General features: G+C 37.7%; 1 protein-coding gene across 1 annotated transcript in view; it reads left to right on the forward strand.

The window, feature by feature from the left end:
• The window catches only part of SPRYD7 (SPRY domain containing 7), a 37,306-nt gene that overhangs the window by 12,207 nt on the left and 3,440 nt on the right, over nucleotides 1–21,659 (forward strand). The window contains exon 4 of the mRNA XM_053665397.1: nucleotides 14,135–14,237. Within this exon, the coding sequence (XP_053521372.1) occupies nucleotides 14,135–14,237 (103 nt within the window). The remainder of the gene's footprint in view (nucleotides 1–14,134; nucleotides 14,238–21,659) is intronic.

Consider the following 21,659-nt stretch of genomic DNA (forward strand, 5'->3'; position numbering starts at 1 on the left):
TCAAAATGTTCATACTACCCAAAGCAATTTGTAGATTCAATGCAATCCCTATTAAAGTACCAATGACATATTTAACAGATATAGAATAAACATTTCAGAAATTTGTATGGAACTATAAGTGACCCCAAATAGCTGTAACAATTTTGAGAAAGAAGAACAAAGTAGAAGGGATCACAAAACCTGATATCACACTGTAGCATGTACAACACCATGCTAATCAAAACTGCCTGGTACTGGCCTAAGAACAGACACATAGACCAATGAAACAGATTAGAGAGCCCAGAAATAAACCCAAGTTTCTATGCTCAATTAATATTTGACAAAGGGGGCAGCAGCATAAAATGGAGTAAAAAAGCCTCATCAACAAATGGTGTTGGAGTGCTGGGAGGATGGCCACGGAGTGAGATGGAGCGGATTCTAGCTCCCCTACTCATGGGTGAAAATCCTGGCAGATCTATAGAGAAGCAGTGCACTAATCCATCAGTTATCCAGCATTTGTGAAACTAAAAGAACAGAGATTGTGATGGACGCTGAAACACCAGAAATCAGCAGGTCAGTGGGGTCTTCGGGACCAGAGTAAAGACAAAGCAGCTGTGGGGGCCGGCGCCTCCGGCCAGGTGGTCCCAGTGCTGCCTCTATGGCCAGGGACCAGAGCCATCGGTCTGAGACCAACACCAGAGGTGTCTGCCACAGGAGCCTGAGCACCCAGTGGCCCCAGTGGCCACCAGCACGGGCCAGCAGCTTCCCTGCTCCCTGTATAAGCAAAACTGAACAACACTGGGCAGAGACCTGTCTGCTTGCCTGCTTGCATTATCAGGGAGGGTTACAAAGACACAGGGCCCGGTTCAACTGCAGACTCTGTGGTCGCAAGCCTGGGAGAACTGAGAGGGCATTGGCCTCACTGGTGTTGCTGGGGACTGGGCTGGACTGAGAGGCAGGCTGTCTGGAGAGTTTTGGTTTTTTTTTTAAAGTGGACTGAGGTGTTCTCCTGCCAGGACAGCTCAGCTTGCTTCCCACCCGGCCTTGCAGCGAACCAGGGGGAAGGCAGAGGCATTTGGGGACTCGCCACAGGACTGGGAAGCACCCTCCCAGTTTCTTGGCTCCCAGCCAGCCTGGCCACCCGGAGGTCTCTGAGCCACTGCCAGGGAACTGGGAAGCGCCTTGCCGGTTTCGCAGGTCCCTGAAGACCCGGCGGAGACGGACACTTAGGGGTCGGCAACACAGAACTGGGAAGCGTCCTGCTGGTTTCGCGGATCCCAGACTGCCTGGCGGTCTCTCGGGCACCGAGACTTAGGGGTTGGCGCCACAAGACCAGGAAGCGCCCTGCTGGTTTCCCGGATCCCAGATGGCTTGGCAGGTGCACACAGGTGCAGAAGCCTCTTGAGTCCCCACACAGGACTGGGAAGTGCCTTGCCGTTTTCAATTGGCCAGTGTGCACAGGTGCAGAAGCGGTTGAGTCCTGTCTCAGGACCGGGAAGGACCATGCCAGAACGCGTGGGACCCAAGCAGCTGGGCGAGTGTGCAGGTGCCCACACCCCAATCTGGTAGCCTGGCTGGTGCGCACGCTCGCGCCAGTATCCAAGCCCACAGAGAGATCCTGCCGCAACCAGAAAAACCAGTCTGGACAGTTTGAAACCAACAAGGGAAGGGTTTCTCTGTTGTTGTTATTGTTTCTTTTGTTGCTGTTGGTTTGTTTGTTTGTTTGGGGTTTTTTCCCCCCTTTTTTTAGTAACTTGTTTGTGCATTTGTTTACTAATCTTATATATTTTTTAAATTTTATCACTGCTTTATCTTTCTATACTTCGTTCCTCTCCTTTCTTTTTCCGTGTTTTAGTCCTTCCTTTCCTCTTAAACTCATCGCTTTTGCCTCCCTTCTCCTGCCTTTTTGTTTGATTGTTTGTTTGTTGCTTCGTTTCCTTTTACCCACAAGAGACACAAACAGCTAGGAACTGTGAAAGGACCAGAATGGGACCCAAAGAGGGGGCATCTCAACAGGAGAAACAGAGAGACAAATTTCACTTTGCGATAGCAAAGAAACCACGAGGTGTTGCATATTTTTTCATTATTCTCACTTTTATATTTTAATAATATCTCTGTATTCCTCCTCTTTCTGTATAGGCTTCTCAGTCTTGAGTAGTTATAGTGTATTATTAGACAGGCTCCCCCTGTCCTTTCCTCCACAGTGCTTTGCTAATCCTCTAAACTCCACACCACTTGTTTTCCTTTAACACACTACCTAAAGCTCTATACCCCCTACTCAGACAGATCACATAGAGATTGTTATACGAGTGCTGCTCTAATATTAGAGTAAATAATAGCTGATCTATACAACAGTAAATACTTCACAACACATCTCCCGGATCTTAGCCCATTGTACAGGTCCCTGAATTCTATCACTGTAGTGATTAACTCTATTTGCTCACACACTACACCTATTTACTGTTCCGTACACTCACCTTACCTCAAAATCTGACCATCTAAAACCTCACTGCTTTCTAGTTACAACTAACAAGCCTTCCCTCCCCAAAAAGAAGCTAATCTTTTGTCCATCCTCTCGTAAAAGTGGCAAGTTGAGTGGAAGAATACGGTTAACACAATATATAGCCTAAAGATCGCCTGTCTCTGTCTACCGGCTGTGACTGTAAATGTCATAAAAAACTCTTATGCTGTCATAAACCATTTTGCCTCCCCCTCCAAATGTTTACACATACACGAAAAAAGGAGTAAGTGGAAACAGAGGACATCAAGATACCCGAAGGAGTCTGCACCACTGAAATTCACAGGTATTATACCACAGAGGTTCACAACATAAACCCAGGGAGTCAGAACAGATCAATTTTAGAAGCTGAGGCTAACAAGAAGAGTCTCACAAACAATGGGAAGACAAAGAAACATTCCCCAAATAAAAGAAAAAGCAGAAGCTTCAGAAAGAATATTAGATGAAATAGAGGCTAATCAACAATCAGATAGTGAATTCAAAGCACTGGTTATCACAAAGTTCAAAGAGCTCACAATGAGCTACCAAAAACTACAGGGGAGCTACAATGATCTCACCACAAACTATATCAACATGAAAAAGGAAATAGAAACTATCAGCAAGGGACAGGAGGAAATGAAAAATACAATCTCTGAATTGAAGAACACAGTAGATAGTTTCAAAAGTAGGACAGAAGAGGCGGAGGATAGGATTAGTGAGCTGGAGGACAAAGTAGAAAGCATCTCACAGAAAGAGCAGAAAAATGAAAAGAAACTCAGGAAGAATGAAGAGGGATTAAGAGAAATACAAGACAATATGAAACGTAATAATATCCGAAAAATAGGGATACCAGAAGGAGGAGAAGAAGAACAAGGGATAGAAAACATATTTGAAAGAGTAATGAGAGAAAATTTCCCTAATATGATGAGAGAAAAAGTCACACAAACTCAGGAATCACAGAGAGTCGCAATCAAGAGGAACCCAAGGAGGCCCTCTTCAAGACACATCATCATCAAATGGCAAAATTCCAAGACAAAGAGAGAATCTTAAAGGCAGCAAGGGAGAAAAAAGAAGTAACATACAAGGGAGCCCCAATAAGGTTAGCTACTGACTTCTCAATGGAAACACTCCAAGCAAGAAGAGAATGGGAAGAAATATTCTAAGTAATGAGAACCAGAGGCCTACAACCAAGGCTACTTTACCCAGCAAGGCTTTCAAACAAGATAGATGGCCAAATAAAGAGCTTCCAAGACAAAAGAAATCTAAAAGAATATGCCTCCACCAAACCAGTCCTACAAGAAATACTAAAAGGACTGCTTTAAGGAAAGGAAGGAAAAGTGAGAGACAGAGAGGAATACAGGTACAAAAATGGCAATGAATAAGTACCTATCAATAATAACCTTAAACGTAAATGGATTAAATGCTCCAATCAAAAGACACAGAATAGCTCAATGGATAAGAAAGCATGACCCTCACATATGCTGCCTACAAGAGACCCACCTCAGGACAAAAGACCATCACAGACTAAAAGTGAAAGGCTGGAAACAAATTTTCCAAGCAAATGGACAAGAAAAAAAAAGCTGGGGTAGCAATTCTCATATCAGACAAAATAGACATCAAAAAAAGGTCCATAAAGAGAGACCCAGAATGTTACTTCATTATACTCAAGGGAAGAATCCACCAAGAAGACATTAACTTCATAAATATATATGCACCCAACATAAGAGCACACAAATATATAAAGAAAATCTTAGAGGACTTCAAGAAAGATATTGACAGCAACACAATTATAGTAGGGGATTTTAAAACCCCACTATCAAAAATGGACACATCTTCCAAACAAAATATCAACAAAGATATTGCGACATTAAACAACACCCTAGAGGAAATGGACTTAACTGATATATATAGAGCCCTTCATCCAAAAGAAGCTAAATACACATTCTTTTCAAATGCACATGGAACATTTTCAAAGATAGACCACATGATAGCACACAAAACGAGCCTCAACAAATTCAAGAAAATTGAAATCATACCAAGCATTTTCTCTGACCACAAGGGACTGAAATTCGAAACCAACCCCAAAGGAAAAAACCCAAAGCACCCAAAATCATGGAGACTGAATGGTATGCTATTAAACAACAAATGGGTCAAGAATGAAATGAGGGAAGAAATCAAAAAGTTTCTGGAAACAAATGAAAATGAACTCACAACAACCGAAAACTTATGGGACACAGCCAAGGCAGTCTTGAGAGGGAAGTTTATAGCAATACAGGCCTACCTAAAGAAGATAGAAACATTTCAAACAAACAACCTAACCCTACGCCTGCAAGAATTTGAGAAACAACAACAAAGACAGCACAGAGCAATCAGAAGGAAGAAAATAACCAAGATTAGAGCAGAACTAAATGACATAGAGACAAAAAGCACAATTCTAAGAATCAATGAATCCAGGAGTTAATTCTTTGAGAAGATAAACAAAATAGACAAGCCTTTAAGTAGGCCCATCAAGAAAAGAAGAGAGAGGACACAAATAAACACAATCAGAAATGAAAAAGGAGAGATTACAACTGATACCACAGAAATAGAAGGGATTGTAAGAAATTACTATGAAGAACTGTATGCCAAGAAATTTGAGAACCTAGGGGAAATGGACACATTTCTAGAAAAATACAATCTTCCAAAACTCAGTGAAAAAGAAGCAGAAAATCTAAACACACCAATAACAGCAAATGGAATTGAAGCGGTAATCAAACAACCCCCATCACACAAAAGCCTTGGACCAGATGGTTTCACAGGAGAATTCTACAAAGCATTTAAGGAAGAGCTAACCCCTATTCTCCACAGACTATTCCAAAAAATCCAGAAGGATGGAAAACTCCCAAATTCTTTTTATGTCGGCAGCATCATCCTAATTCCAAAACCAGATAGAGACGTAACAAAGAAAGAGTACTTCAGGCCAATATCGCTGATGAACATAGATGCTAAAATCCTCAACAAGGTACTGGCAAATGGCATCCCACATATATCAGAAAGATCATACACCATGACCAAGTGGGATTCATCCCAGGCCTGCAAGAATGGTTCAACATTCCCAAATCAGTAAATGTAATTCATCAAATAAACAGAAGCAAAGACAAAAACCACATGATCATATCAATAGACGCGGAAGAAGCTTTTGATAAAGTACAACACCCATTTATGATAAAAGCACTCAGCAAAATGGGAATGGAGGCAGCATTCCTCAATATAATAAAGGCCATATATGTGAGACCTAGAGCCAATATCATTCTCAATGGGAAAAAATGAAAAGCTTTTTCAGTAAGATCAGGAACAAGACAAGGATGTCCACGTTCACCAATTCTATTCAATATAGTATTGGAAGTTTTAGCCACAGTGATTAGGCAAGAAAAGGAAATAAAAGGCATCCAAATAGGAAAGGAGGAAACAAAACTGTCACTGTTTGCAGATGATATGATAGTGTACATGGAAAATCCTATAGACTCTACAAAAAAACTGCTGGAACTAATTAATGAATTTGGCAAAACAGCAGGATATAAAGTCAATATCCAGAAATCAAAGGCATTTTTGTATACTAACAATGAATCAGCAGAAGCGGAAATAAGGAAAAAAATCTCATTTGATATAGCAAAAAGTAAAATAAAATATCTGGGAATAAACCTAACCAAGGAGATAAAAGACCTGTATGCAGAAAACTACACAGCCCTGAAGAAAGAAATCAAGGAAGATATGAACAAATGGAAACATATACCTTGTTCATGGATTGGAAGAATTAACATCATCAAAATGTCCATACTACCCAAAGCAATATACAGATTCAATGCAATACCTATTAAAGTACCAATGGCATATTTCACAGACACAGAACAAACACTTTAAAAATTTATATAGAACCATAAATGACCCCGAATAGCAGCTGCCCTTTTGAGAAAGAAGAACAAAGTAGGAGGGATCACAATACCTGATATCAAACTGTATTACAAGGCCACTGTAATCAAAAACAGTCTGGTACTGGCATAAAAACAGGCTCATAGATCAATGGAACAGAATAGAGAGCCCAGAAATCAACCCAACTCTCTACAGTCAATTAATACTTGACAAAGGGGCCCTGGCTGGTGTAGTTCAGTGGATTGAGCGGGGGCCTCCGAACCAGACAATCAAGGTTCGATTCCCAGTCAGGGCACATGCCTGGGTTGCAGGCTAGTTCCCTGCAGGCCAGTTCCCAGCAGGGGATGCACGAAGGCAACCATACATTGATGTTTCTCTCCCTCTCTCCTTCCCTTCCTCTCTAAAGATAAACAAATATAATTAAAAAAATATTTGACAAAGGGGGCAGTAACATAAAATGGAGTAAAGATAGCCTCTTGAACAAATGGTGTTGGGAGAACTGGACAGCTACGTGCAAAAAAAATGAAACTTGAGCACAGACTTACACCATACACCAAAATAAATTCAAGGTGGATAAAAGACTTAAATATAAGCCGTGACACCATTAAAGTCCTAGAGGAGAACATAGGCAGGAAAGTCTCAGATATTTCACACAGCAACATATTTACTGATATGTCCTTTAGAGCAAAGAACATAAAGGAAAGAATAAACAAATGGGATCTCATCAAAATAAAAAGCTTCTGCGTGGCTAAAGAAAACAGTATTAAATTAAAAAGACAACCAACTGTATGGGAAAACATATTTGCCAATGATACCTCAGACAAAGGTTTAATCTCCAAAATATAGAAAGAACTCACAGGACTCCACTCTAAGAAGACATCCAACCCAATTAAAAAACGGGAAAAGGACTTGAACAAACACTTCTCCAAGGAGGACATACAGAAGATCCAGAGACACATGAAGAGATGCTCAATATCATTAGCTCTCAGAGAGATGAAAATTAAAACTACAGTGAGATACTACTTTACACCTGTCAGGATGGCTATAATAAACAAAGCAACAAACTACTAATGTTGGAGAGGTTGTGGGGAAAAGTGGTCCTTAGTTCACTGTTGGTGGGATTGCAGACTGGTACAACCATTATGGAAAACAGTATGGAATTTTCTTTTTTTTTTTTTTAAAGGTTCAGTAATTAAGATTTTATTTATTTATCTTTAGAGGGGAAGGAGAGAGGGAGAGAAACATCAATGTATGGTTGCCTCTAGTGCTTCCCCTGCTGGGAAATAGCCTGCAGGGAACTGGTCTGCAACCCAGGCATGTGCCCTGACTGGGAATCGAACCGCAATCCTCTGGTTTGCAGGCCCGTGCTCAATCCACTGAGCTACGCCAGCCAGGGCTTGGAATTTTCTAAGAAAACTAAAAATCGACCTGCCTTTTGACCCAGCAATTTCACTGCTAGGATTATATCCTAGAAATCCTAAAACATCAATTTCAAAGAACCTATGCACCACAATGTTCATAGCAGCATAATTTACAATAGCCAAGAGTTGGAAGCAACCTAGGTGCCAGTCAGTAAATGGATGGATCAAAAAATTGTGGTACGTATATACAATGGAATTCTATGCAGCAGAGAGAAAGAAGGAGCTACTACCCTTTGCAACAGCATGGATGGAACTGGAAAGCATTATGCTGAGTGAAATAGTCCAGGTGTTTTAAGACAAATACCATATGATCTCACCTTTAACAGGAAATTAAACAACAAAACAATCAAGCAAGCAGAATAAAAACAAAGACACTGAAATAGAGAACAGAGGGACAGTGACCAGAGGTGAGAGGGAAGGGAATTTAAGGGGGAAAAAGGGGAGGGATTTGGAGGAACAAATATGAAGGACACAGGGATGAGAACTAAGGGGGTGGAAATGGGAGGGAGGTGGGGAAGATGGGGTGGGGGCGGGCTGGGATGGGAGTAATAGACAAAAAACTGTACTTGAAAAATAACTAAATAAAATTATTTTTTAAAAAATGGTGTTGGGAGATCTGGACTGCTACATGCAAAAAATGAAACTCGATTACCAACTTACTCCATACACAAAAATAAATTCAAGTTTGAGAAAAGATTTAAATATAAGTTGTGACATCATTAAAGTCCTAGAGGAGAACATAGGCAGGAAAACCTCATATATTCCATCCAGCAATATTTTCACTGATATGTCCCGTAGAGTAAGTGACATAAAAGAAATCATAAACAAATGGGATCTCATCAAAATAAAAAGCTTCTTCATGGCTAAAGAAAACAGCATTAAAATGAAAAGAGAACCAACTATATGGGAAAACATATTTGCCAATGATACCTCAAACAGGAGTTTGATCTCCAAAATATATAAAGAACTCATATGACTCTACACTAAGAAGACAAACAACCCAATTACAAAATGAGCAAAGTACCTGAACAGACACTTTTCCAAGGAGGACATATAGTGGGCCCGGAGACATGTGAAAAGATGCTCAGTATCACTAGCCATTGGAGAGATGCAAATTAAAAGGACATGAGATACCACTTCACCTTGGTGAGAATGGCCATCATAAACAAATCAACAGACAACAAGTGTTGAAGAAGATGTGGAGGAAAGAAAATCCTAGTGTACTTTTGGTGGGATTGCAGTCTGGTTACAGTCACTGTGGAAAACATAATGGAATTTCCTCAGAAAAATAAAAATGAAATTGCCTTTTGACCCAGCAATTCCACTGCTGGGATTATATTCTAAGAACACTGAGATGCCCACCAATCCGTAAGAACCTATGCACCCCAGTGTTCATAGCAGCACAATTTACAATAGGTAAGTGCTGGAAGCAACCTAAATGCCCATCAGTAAATGAATGGATCTAAAAACTATGGTATGTTTACATGATGGAATACTATACAACAGAAAGAAAGAAATCTTCTACCCTTTTCAACAATGTTCTTGGAACTGGAGGGCATTGTGGTAAGTGAAATAAGCCAGATGGTGAAAGACAAATACCATACGATCTCACCATCAAGAGGAACCTCATCAACAAAACAAACAAGCAAGTAAGCAAAATATAACCAGAGACATTGAAATTAAGAACAGTCTGACAATAACCAGAAGGGAGGTGGGAAGAGATAATGGGAGGAAAAGGGGGAAGTGTTTTGAGGAACAACTATAAAGGACACATGGACAAAACCAAGAGGAGGTAGAATTGGGAGGGAGATGTAGATGCCTGGAGTTTGGGGTGGGGGAATGCAGACAACTGTACTTGAACAACAATAAAATAATTTAAAACAAAACAAAACAAACATCCCTTTCTGTCTTTTCCAGATAGTTTCTCTCGTATGGTGTTAGCCAAGAACCTTATACACTGACTTCAGGCTGTTTACTATTGATTGAGGACAGAGTTCTTAGGTCTCCTTTAGCAAAGGTGCCCTTATACACAGACTGAGTTTCTGGCTCTGGTCCCAAGTTGAAAGGAGTCTGTAAATAACATGGGAAATTTTCCAATAATAATGTGACACAGACAAGGTAAAGTCAGGTTATTAAATTAAATACACAGTATTTTGGAGAGAATGAAGAAAGATGTGGAAATTTTTTCTGCAAAAAAATAACAACAAAAAAACAAGATAAAGAACACTTGATTACTAAATAGATAAATTGTTAAAGTATTTTTCCCTTAAATTGGCTAAGAAAAAAAGAAGGCAAAAGGCATAAACTTTTTTTTTTTAAATCTGCTTTTCCCTGTTCTGTTTGAATAGTTAGTTCTGTATTTGTAGATCATTGCCAGATGTTCATAATATGGAACACCATTATTCAAATAGTTATTTCTTATGAGAGAATCTTGAAGTCAAGTTGATGCTGTCAATCTGTTTACACTAACAGATAAAATTTGAACATGAGAAAGGACAATCTGTAGCAAATATTTTTCTCTGTTAATATAGTGAACTTCTGTTTGTTATTCTGGTCTTTCTATTTCATTCATTTAAATGACTGATAGCAGAAATGGCCGAAATTAAGAATGTCATTTTTCATCTGTCAGCATTAAATTAAACTTTGATTTTCATGCCCTTTTGGTAAAAGGGCTAACAAAGCTGAAATATATGCAGAATCAAGAAAAATGAAACATTACCCTACCATTTTATCTTCCTAGTTCAAATACTTGGGAACAAATTTCATAAAATTGCTGAAAGTGTCATTGGAAAAGTAGACTAGATTATAAAATAGGAAAAATTCTCATATGGGTAGAATTTTAGTGATATACCATTCTCTGAGGAGAAATCAAAAAGAATAAGCTATCAACATCCAACCAAATGATTATATTCATACAATAATCATGTATCAATGGCCTACTTTAGCACTAGGAAGGCATAACTGAAACACTTTATGCTTATTGTTTTAATAAATAATTTTGAAAAATGCAAATACATTCGAAAATTGCATTTTTCAGTTTAATTTTAGAGAAGTTTGACAAACACTTCTGTAGCATTTATTATGGGACAGGCACTGTTTTAGGTGCCTGTCAGGGATTAAATTGTTTAATCTTCATAACAGCCTTATGAAATAAGTAGTATCATGATCACCATTTTACAGATTAGGAGATGCAACTTCTTTTACAGGATGATCCCAGGGTTGAAATATAGGCAGTTTAATTTCAGAGTTTGTTCACTAAACCTGCACACAATTATTAATAAGTGCATTGTTATGTGTGTCTAGATCATGGGTGTCAAACTCATTTTCACTGGGGGGCCACATCAGCCTCAAAGGGCCAAATGGAATTTTAGGACTGTATAAATCTAACTACTCCTTAACTAGGGGCAAGCAGTTTGGCTGCCACTGGGTAGAAACAAGGTGCCATGCTGGATAAAACAAGATGGAGGGCTGGATTCAGCCTGTGGGCCTTGTGTTTGCCACCTGTGGTCTAGATCATAGAAGAGGACAGATTAAGTTAGAAAACACTTGAACCAAATGCTGCAGGTAGGGGCTGGGGTTCTCGAATCTTTCCTCACTCCTTTCTTTGGTATTGAAATGTATTGGAATTTTGCTGTTATGCTGCAGGCTTGTGTTTAAAGCTTGCTTGCTTGCAGTAGGTTATGTTGCCACCAGGTGGTGAAGGGTGCTTTAGTTATGACCTGCTCTGAACTGCTAGAATTTCCTGCAGTCCTATAAAGAGAATAACACTTTGCTTTTTTTGTAACTTTGTTTTCTTAATTAAAACAAACCTCTTCATTTAAAAAACGAATCCCAACTATCAGTTGTCTTTATGATTATATTTAAATACTGAAACTGAAATGAAACAAAGGCAATCAGTTTATCTTTCTCAAAATACCTTAGCTTTTTTTTTTGAAGATTTTATTTATTTATATTTAGAGAGAGGGTAAGGAAAGATGAAAGAGAAGGAAACACCAATGTGTGGTTGCCTCTCATATGCCCTCTACTGGGGGTCTGGGCCCACAACCTAGGCATGTGCCCTGACTGGGAATTCTACCTGCAACCCTTTGGTTTGCAGGCCAGTGCTCAATCCACTGAACCACACCAGCCAAGGCTCAATATTCCTTAGCTTTTAATAAAATTTTTTAACCTTGGCTTTATTAAGATTTGAAGAGAATATTTTAACACTTAACACATTGATTTATCTGAGCCTTTGCCAAAAGTCGGGGAGCAAAGACTAGATCAGGGATGTCAAACTCATTTTCACCAGGGGCCACATCAGCCTCACAGTTGCTTTCCTAATTTTAGCACTGTGTAAATGTAACTACTCCGTAACTGTTGAGTTGAAATTACTTTCGGCCCTTTGAAGGCAACTGTGAGGCTGATGTGGCCCCCAGTGAAAATGACTTTGACACCCCTGGACTAGATCATCTATACATTTTTTTCTACCTTTAAAAGGCTTTTAAATTGATACAATTTACCTACAGTCAGAAATCCTTAAAGTGGTTGCTGCTTGGTGTGTGATCATTTCTCTGTTGAAAAATCTCTGCTGTCTATTCTTAATTCTTTCAAGGAAAGCCCTCTTTTTGTCATCAGTCAGTAATGATTGTATTAGGTTTTAAAGAGTATTTTAAGTTTAAAATTATGTAAGTGTTCCAGAACTGTACTATATAGGTGTAAATCTCATTTCTGCCACTTTCCAGCTGTGTAATTTTAGGTAAATTATTTAACCTCTTTGTGCTATAGTTATAAAATGCAGACAATAATAATACCTTAGTTGTTTATTCATTTATTCAAATTAATAAATATGAAGTACCTAGAATACTGCTGGTATCTGTTTCCCAGCAATTTAATTATAATAATTGTTAGTGCCCTGGCTGGTATGGCTCAGTGGATTGAGCACTGGCCTGAGAACCAAAGGGTAGCCGGTTGGGTTCCCAGTCAGGGCACATGCCTGGGTTGTGGCCAGGTCCCCAGTAGGGGGCACTCAAGAGGCAACCACACATTGATGTTTCTGTCCCACTCCTTCCTCCCTTCCCTTCTGCCTAAAAATAAATAAATAAAATATTTAAAATAATAATAATTATTATTATGAATTATGAATTTATACCACTAATAATCCACAAAGTAATGTTTTTATACCAATTTTTTTTTTAAATCTTTTGAACTGTTGCTTTTCTGTTTTTCGGTTTGGTAGTGATTACCAATTACAGTAGATCCTTGCATAACACAGGTTAGGAGCACTGACCCCCTGCACATTCGAAGTCCACATATAACTTTTGACTTTCCCAACATTTAGTTGTCCCTCAGTATCCACAGCAACTGCTTCTAGGACTTCATGGATACTAAAAGCTATGGATGCTCAAATTACCTATATGAAATGGCATAGATCAATGCATACAGTTTACCCTCCACATACTCCCAGCCATGGATTGAAATACTATTTGTATTTATTGAAGAAAATCTGCGTATAAGAGACCTGCATAGTACAAACCATATTGTTCCAAGGTCAACTGTATATTTAGTTATAAGTCCAAGTTTTACTTTTTTAAAAAATATTTTATTTATTAATTTTTTTGAGAGAGGGGAAGGGAAGGAGAAAGAGTGGGAGAGAAATATCAATGTGTGGTTGCCTCTCATGTGTTCCCTGCTGGGAGCTGGCCTGCAACCCAGGCATGTGCCCTGACTGGGAATCGAACTGCGATACTCTGGTTCGCAGGCCCGCGCTCAATCCGCTGAGCTACGCAAGCCAGGGTTATAAGTCCAAGTTTTACTTTGATAATACACTTAATGTATTTGAAACCAAGGCAAAGAAATATTGAAATATATGGTTTCTTTTTGAAAGCAAGTTATATAAAGACATATTTCCCAATATGAAAACAATGAAAGGCAGTAAGCCCTAATGGTGAAAACTTTATTGTTTCCCCCACTTTAGATCAAATTAGGGTCTCTCTGTTGACAGTATGCCAATAGTTATATCATCTTAAATATCTAAAATATAAAATCCAAATTATCTAAATGTAATACTAGGATTTAAACAGGTTTCTTTCTTTTTTTTTTTTTTTTACCTCTGATGTGGACTCTTGGGATTTTACCTACCCCAGCCTCACATAATCGCCACCATTTTTTTTTTCTTTTTAGTTTGGTTCAAGTAGAAGTCTATCAAATTGTAAGCCCTTACGGAAAGCTATTATGACCTTCTATTTAGTTATTCTGTGTACCATGCTCCACAATAAGTACTTTCTGACTGGTCAGATTTTTATGAAATGTTTATATTTTTACCATTTAAAATATTTCCTTTTCTTCCTAGGGTATTACATATGACCATGTAGAATTAAATGTATATTTGAATGGAAAAAACATGCATTGTCCAGCATCAGGTATAAGAGGGACAGTGTATCCAGTTGTTTATGGTAAGCTAAAATATTTGTAAATATTATTTTATATATGTTAACTTTTTCTAAGGACTTTTTTTATTGGGAATGTATTCAGCAGCATATCACAGTCCTGTTGCAGAACTAAAGAAAGTTTTTATTCCCAAGAAAAGTTATGTAATTATAGTTTCTGTACAAGTATGTCTTGTAAGAATTGGGTTACTTAGAGATAACTCTATACTACTTAATTAATTTTTATTACAGAAAATTTCAAAAATGTTTAAAAATAAAGAGAATAGTATAATGAACCCTAGTGTACCTATCGTCTATCTTCAAACAATTATTAACTTGTAGCCAACCATATTTCATTTAACCCCAACACTCCCACTGCTTTTGACCTCCCCTCCTTGGAATATTTTGAGACTAATCATTTTACTCATAAATATTTCATGTGTATATCTAAAAAATAAGGTATCTCTAAAAAAATAGCCAGAATGACTTTATCACTCTATTCTGCTGATTTTATGTCTATGGTTTTAGTAAATCTAAAAGTATTTCTCATTTCATTACCCTATTTAAGTTCTTAGATCTGAGCTATAATAAAACTAATTATTAACTTTTTGCAATAATTTCCTAGGAAATTAGCAATGTTATTGAGGACATACTGTTTGAGATGTCAGAAATGTAAGCAATTACAAATACAAATATTTAACAATGTGATACTAAGAGCCAAAGCCTGTGTTTTATGCTTTAATTAAGGTTTTTATTAGTCTTCTTTTCTCTAAAAAATTACTTTTCAATGATTTTACCTTCTGCCTCTTTACATGTAAAAGCGTACTTTTTATTATAATTTATAGTTTATGCTATTACATTTGTCCCAAATTTTCCTCCTTTGTCCTTCTTGACCTTACACCTACCCTCACTCCCTCGGGCAATCCCCACACCATGTCCACTATGTCCATGTCTATGATTCCTACCAGTATGTCCTTTGGCTACTCTATTGTAGCCAAAGATGTACTTTATGTCCCTATGACTCTACTGTAACTACCAATTTGTACTTCTTTATCCCCTTACCTTTCTCACCTATCCCCCCAATGCCTTTGCCATCTGGCAACATAAAAATGTTCTCTGTATTGTGATCTGTCTCTATTTCTTGTTTGTTTACTTTGTTATTTAGATTCAATTGCTGATAGATGTGTATTTTTTACCATTTTATTGTTCATATTTTTTATCTTCTTCTTAATAAAGACCCTAGAACATTTCATATAATACTGGTTTGGTGATGATGAACTGCTTTAGCTTTTTCTTGTCTAGAAAGCTCTTTATCTTTCCTTTGATTCTAAATGATAACTTTGCTAGGTAGAGTAATCTTGGTTATAGGTCCTTCCTTTTTATCACTTTGAATATTTCTTGCCAATCCCTTCCAGCCTTTTCTTTGAAAAATCAGCTGACAGTCTTATGGGTGTCCCTTATAGGTAACTAACTGTTTTTCTCTTGCTGCTTTTAAGGTTCTCTCTTTATATTACATTTTGGCATTTTAATTATGATGTGTCTTGGAGTGGGCCATTTTGGGTCCATCTTGTTTGGGACTCTCTGTGCTTCCTAGGCTTTTATATCTATTCCTTAAGGGAAATGTTCTTTCATTATTTTTTTAAATAGGTTTATCTCTTCTCCTTCATATACCCCTATGATGCAGATATTGGTATGCTTCAAGTTGTCCCAGAGGTTCCTTATACTATCCTTATTTTATTTGTATTCTCTTTTCTTCTTACTGTTCTGATTGGCTGTTATTTTGCTTCCTTGTATTCCAAGTTGTTGGTTTGATTTTTGGCTTCATCCACTCTACTGTTGTGTCCCTGTAAATCATTCTTTATTTAAATTAGTGTATCCTTCATTTCTGACTGGGATTTTTTTTTCTGTTGAGGTCCTTAATTAGTCCTTGAGCATCATTATAAGCAATGTCTTGAACTCTGCATCTATATATTGCACATCTCCACTTTTAGTTCTTTTTCTGAAACTTTGTTCTGTTTTTTCATTTGGGCCGTGTTTCCTCTACTTATTTTGGCAGTCTCACTGTGTTTTTGTGTATTAGATAAAGCTGATACATCTCCCAGGCTTGGTAGATTGGCCACGAGACTCTACAGGATACCTACTGTCCTGTAGAGTCTGGTAGTATAGCCTCTACTGTTATTCAAGCTGTGTACTCTAGGTGTGTCCACTGTATGGGCTGTATATACCCTCCTCTTACAGTTAAGCCTTTATGGCTGTTGGCATGTCCAAGGTCAAACACCAACTGTGTTCTATTAGGGTCACACAGCATAAGTTAAAAAGCAGTCTATAGATCACTGCTACTTTTGGGGGCTTGGAGGAGCCCGAGAGAGGCCACACTGGGATCCAAGGCTAACTGGTGTTAGTGCCAGACCTAGGGCAGTTTAGAAAGGGTTTACTCACTGAAGCCAGATGCTGCTTGTTTGAGAAAATTTAGGAAAATCTCAAGCACAGGCCAACACAAGCCATTTATATGAAAAAGCCACTGGAAACAGCTTGGTCGGGCCCTAAAAGTTGAATGGAGCTGGCTTCAAGGAATTACCAGGGTCAGGGCAAACAGTGAGAGCCAGTTTAATGGAGTCTCAGATGAAGCATTCACCTGCTGGCTGTGTGAGGTTGGAAGAGGTTTCAGAAAAGAAACAATGGCCTCCTCCAGCCCTTCTTTCTAGGGGAAAGCTGTCCCCCAGCTCTCCCTCTGATGCCAGCCAGTTCAGTTCCTCCCTGTATGCCTCTGATGCCTTTTAGTCTTCTGCTCCTGCACTGGAGCTTAGAGGGAGTGACTCTGCAATTTTGTGTAGGGGCCCTTCACTCCTGCAGAGGTTGCAGATGATCTGAGAGATTTAAACTTTTTTCTTAAATATTTTTACATATATTCAGTGCATAAGTTCAAGGTCATGACTAGCTGCATGTTTGTGTGTGACTAATGTTAAGCCATAACATTAAATCAGTCAGTTTGCTTATAATACATGTTTCATTAGGGCGCATGTTCAATGTAAATTATATGAGAGATACCATGAACTCTGTAATCAGTGTTAATGTAGTTGTGTTTTTTCCCTATGAACTCAAAGTCTTGTCTTTTTCTTTTTTTACCATTTAAAATGGCTGGAAAAATATATTGATTCAATAATCCAAGAGATGTTGAGGAACTTCAGCAAATGCTACTCGAATCCAATGATGGGAATGATAAGAGTCTCATATACCCAGAAAGGGATAAAATGTAAATTTAGCTTTAAGTATGCATTTCTATGACACTGTAAATTTAGATTCACAAAAGCCTGACATAATAGAATATTACAACCAAACGAAGTCAGGACTTGACACTGTGGACCAAAAGATAGACACATGTAATGTGGCCAAGAACACAAGAAGATGGCCTATGGTTATATTCTACACAATTTTCAATATTGTAGAAATAAACTCTAAGACTATTCATATGCTGAACAGCAATATGAAAATAAGGCTCAGAATATTTATTAGAAATCTCATAAGGCAGTTAGTGTCTTAACAAATAAAAAGGTATTCAGAAATCTCTACAGGTGTGTACAAGGCTCTACATCTGAAATTTCATCAATTTCAAACACAAATTAAAGGAAATTCTAATGATGTAATAGATAACGACTCCCCCAACAAACAGAAAAACAAAAGGATGTGTTAGGTGCTATGCATCCAAAACAAGTTGCTTATCAAAATATTTTTGCAAATGTTGTGAGAAGTATTTATGCCTTGAGCATAGCAGTATTATTTGCGATGACTGTTACAAATGTTTACAAAACCAACTATTGAAGATTCTGATATATAATATTAAAGACATTTTTAAATTTTATTTAATTATTTTTCAAGTACAGTTTTCTGTCTATTTCTCCCATCCCAGCCCACCCTGCCCCATGCTCCCCACCTCCCTCCCATTTCCACCCCCCCCCCTTAGTTATTGTCCCTGTGTCCTTTATACTTGTTCCTCTAAATCCTTCCCCTTTCTCCCCTTAAATTCCCTCCCCTCTCCCCTCTGGTCTCTGTCCCCCTGTTCTCTATTTCAGTGTCTTTATTTTTATTTTGCTTGCTTGTTTGTTTTGTTGTTTAGCTTCCTGTTTAAGGTGAGATCATATGGTATTTGTCTTTCAACACTTGGCTTATTTCACTCAGCATAATGCTTTCCACTTCCGTCCATGCTATTGCAAAGGGTAGTAGCTCTTTCTTTCTCTCTGCTGCATAGAATTCCATTGTGTATATGTACCATAATTTTTTGATCCATCCATTTACTGACTGGCACCTAGGTTGCTTCCAACTCTTGGCTATTGTAAATTGTGCTGCTATGAACATAGTGGTGCATAGGTTCTTTGAGATTGGTGTTTTAGGGTTCTTAGGATATAATCCCAGCAGTGGAATTGCTGGGTCAAAAGGCAGGTCGATTTTTATTTTTCTGAGAAAATTCCATACTGTTTTCCATAATGGTTGTACCAGTCTGCAATCCCACCAACAGTGAACTAAGGTCCTGTTTTCCCCATAACCTCTCCAACATTGGTTGTTTGTTGCTTTGTTTATGATAGCCATCCTGACTGGTGTAAAGTAGTATCTCATTGTGGTTTTAATTTGCATCTCTCTGATGGCTAGTGATATTGAGCATCTTTTCCTGTGTCTCTGGATCTTCTGTATGTTCTTGGAGAATTATTTGTTCAAGTTTTTTTGTCATTTTTTAATTCAGTTAGTTGTCTTCTTAGAGTGCAGTCCTGTGAGTTCTTTGTATATTTTAGAGATTAAACCTTTGTCTGAGGTATCATTGGCAAATATGTTTTCCCATACAGTTGGTTGTCTTTTTAATTTAATACTGTTTTCTTTAGCCATGCAGAAGCTTTTTATTTTGATGAGATTCCATTTGTTTATTCTTTCCTTTATATTCCTTGCTCTAGGGGACATATCAGTAAATATTTTGCTGTGTGAAATATCTGAGACTTTCCTGCCTATGTTCTCCTCTAGGACTTTAATGGTTTCAAGGCTTATATTTAATTCTTTTATCCACCTTGAATTTATTTTGGTGTATGGTGTAAGTTTGTGCTCGTTTCATTTTTTTGCACTTATCCCAATTCCAAAACCAGATAGAGACACAACAAAGAAAGAAAACTTCAGGCCAATATTGCTGAAGACATTTTGCTTGTATTTTTTAGCAATATCCATGTTTCCATTATTTGAAAATAAAAATTTTTGTTTTTTATGTTTTAATATTTTTTGTTTAATAAGTCCTAGATTGTATCTGAAAAGCTTCGGTTGGTCAAGCTGTCTGTATGGCGTTTTTTACATAGAATAAAAGGCACATTTTTATTTTCACCAGTAACTTTATTGATTTGGATATTTTGGGTATATTGGCCATCTCCCATGTGATATAATGTTGATTGTTCTCAATTAATGTCTCAACTTGGTTGCTGTCAACTTCAGCTAATCTACCTGACTATGAAGCATCATCCAGCAAGCAATCTCCAGCACGAAACTTCACAGACTACTTTTGATAGGTTTCATCACTCACAACACCTTCTCCATATATTGCATAACTCTTTTTTTTGTATTTCAATTGTGGTTTTATTTTTCTTGAAATAATAAAGTATAACATGCCAAAAATGTTGTGTATTTTCTCCCATCTGCAATACTAAGAAGTCTACATTAAAAACTCACCAATTTTGATGTTTTAAAAATATATTTTATTGATTATGCTATTACAGTTGTCCCATTTTACCTACTTTAGTTCCCCTCTGCCCAGCACACCCACTCCCACCCACATCCCCTTCTCTTAGTTCATGTCCATGGGTTGTACATATAGGTTCTTTGGCTTCTATATTTCCTGTATTACTATTAACCTCTCCCTGTCTATTTTGTACCTACCATTTATGCTGCTTATTCCCCATACCTTTTACTGCCCTCCCCCTCCCTGCTGCTAACTCTCCATGTGATCTCCATTTCTGTGATTCTGTTCCTGTTCTAGTTGTTTGCTTAGTTTGTTTTTGTTTCTTTTTTTTTAGGTTCAGTTGTTGACAGTTGTGAGTTTGTTGTCATTTAACTGTTCATGTTTTTTATCATCTTCTTTTTCTTAGATATGTTCCTTTAACATTTTATATAATAAGGGCTTGGTTACTCTTTTAACTTGACTTTATCTGGGAAGTACTTTATCTGCCCTTACATTCTAAATAATAGCCTTACTGCATAGAGTAATTTTGGATGTAGGTTCTTGCCTTTCATGACTTTGAATACTTCTTTCCAGCCCCTTCTTGCCTATAAAGTTTCTTTTTTCTGACAGTCTTATGAGAACTCCTGACATCAGTTGACAGTCTTTTGGGAACTCCTCTGTAGGTAACTATTTCCTTTTCTCTTGCTGCTTTTAAGATTCTCTCCTTTAATCTTGGCTAATGTAATTGTGATGTGCCTTGGTATGTGCTTCCTTAGGTCCAGTTTCTTTGGGACTCTATGAGCTTCCTGGACTTCCTGGAAGTCTATTTGCTTTGCCAGATTCAGGAAGTTCTCCTTCATTATTTTTTCAAATAAGTTTTCAATTTCTTGCTCTTCCTCTTCTCCTTCTGGCATCCCTATGTTTTAGATGTTGGAATGTTTAAAGTTGTCCCAGAGTTTCCTAAGCCTGTCCTCATTTTTTTTAAAGTATTGTTTCTTCATTCTGTACTGTTCCATATTGGGTAAGCCTAAAATCCACTCCTTTATTTACTTAAATAAAAGGAAGTATAGCTTAATATTCAAAATAGTTTAGCCTGAGAAGTGAAATATATACTAGAATTACTGAGTTATACAAATGAGTAGCAGGTAAAATTATTACTGCAAATTGTTTAATTGATTTTGCATTATTTTAAATGTAATAAATTTATAGGTAGTAAATTATGAAAAGTATATTTTATAAATTGGAATTGATAAATCAATGTAATTGAATCAAATATATTAACAGTCTGATACTATCACAGATAAAAAGAAAACTTAAGTTCCCTTATCTTTGTCTTCTATCCAATTCCTAGATGTAGATCATTCTAGCCATTCATTTGGTCTTTTCTTACACTTAGTCTATGGAGAGAAAAAACGCTGTATAACACTCAAGAAAAGAGTCATGGCAAAGTTTACTTCCAGTGTAATCTAAACTGTCAATATTTTTGGCAATTTCTTTACATCTCTAAACATCCGGACCTTCACTATAGTTCTTCAATTTCCTACTCAATTGTCTGCAGATAACTTGCCCTCTACTTTATAGAGAACAGACTATCAAGAGTGAATTCTACATTCACTTCCTTACCCTCCTGAAGCTTTTCTAGGTCTACTCCAATCTTGCCTCCTTTAATCCCTTCTCAGAGGAAGCAGTATCCTTCATGTTCAGAAAACTCAGTCTATAGACTGTATTTCAAACTCTCCAACTCTGGGACTTCACTTTTTCAG

This window comes from Artibeus jamaicensis, unplaced genomic scaffold (genome assembly GCF_021234435.1).
Source record: "Artibeus jamaicensis isolate MK-2021 breed Jamaican fruit bat unplaced genomic scaffold, CSHL_Jam_final contig_410, whole genome shotgun sequence".
In the NCBI taxonomy this organism is placed as follows: Eukaryota; Metazoa; Chordata; class Mammalia; order Chiroptera; family Phyllostomidae; genus Artibeus; species Artibeus jamaicensis.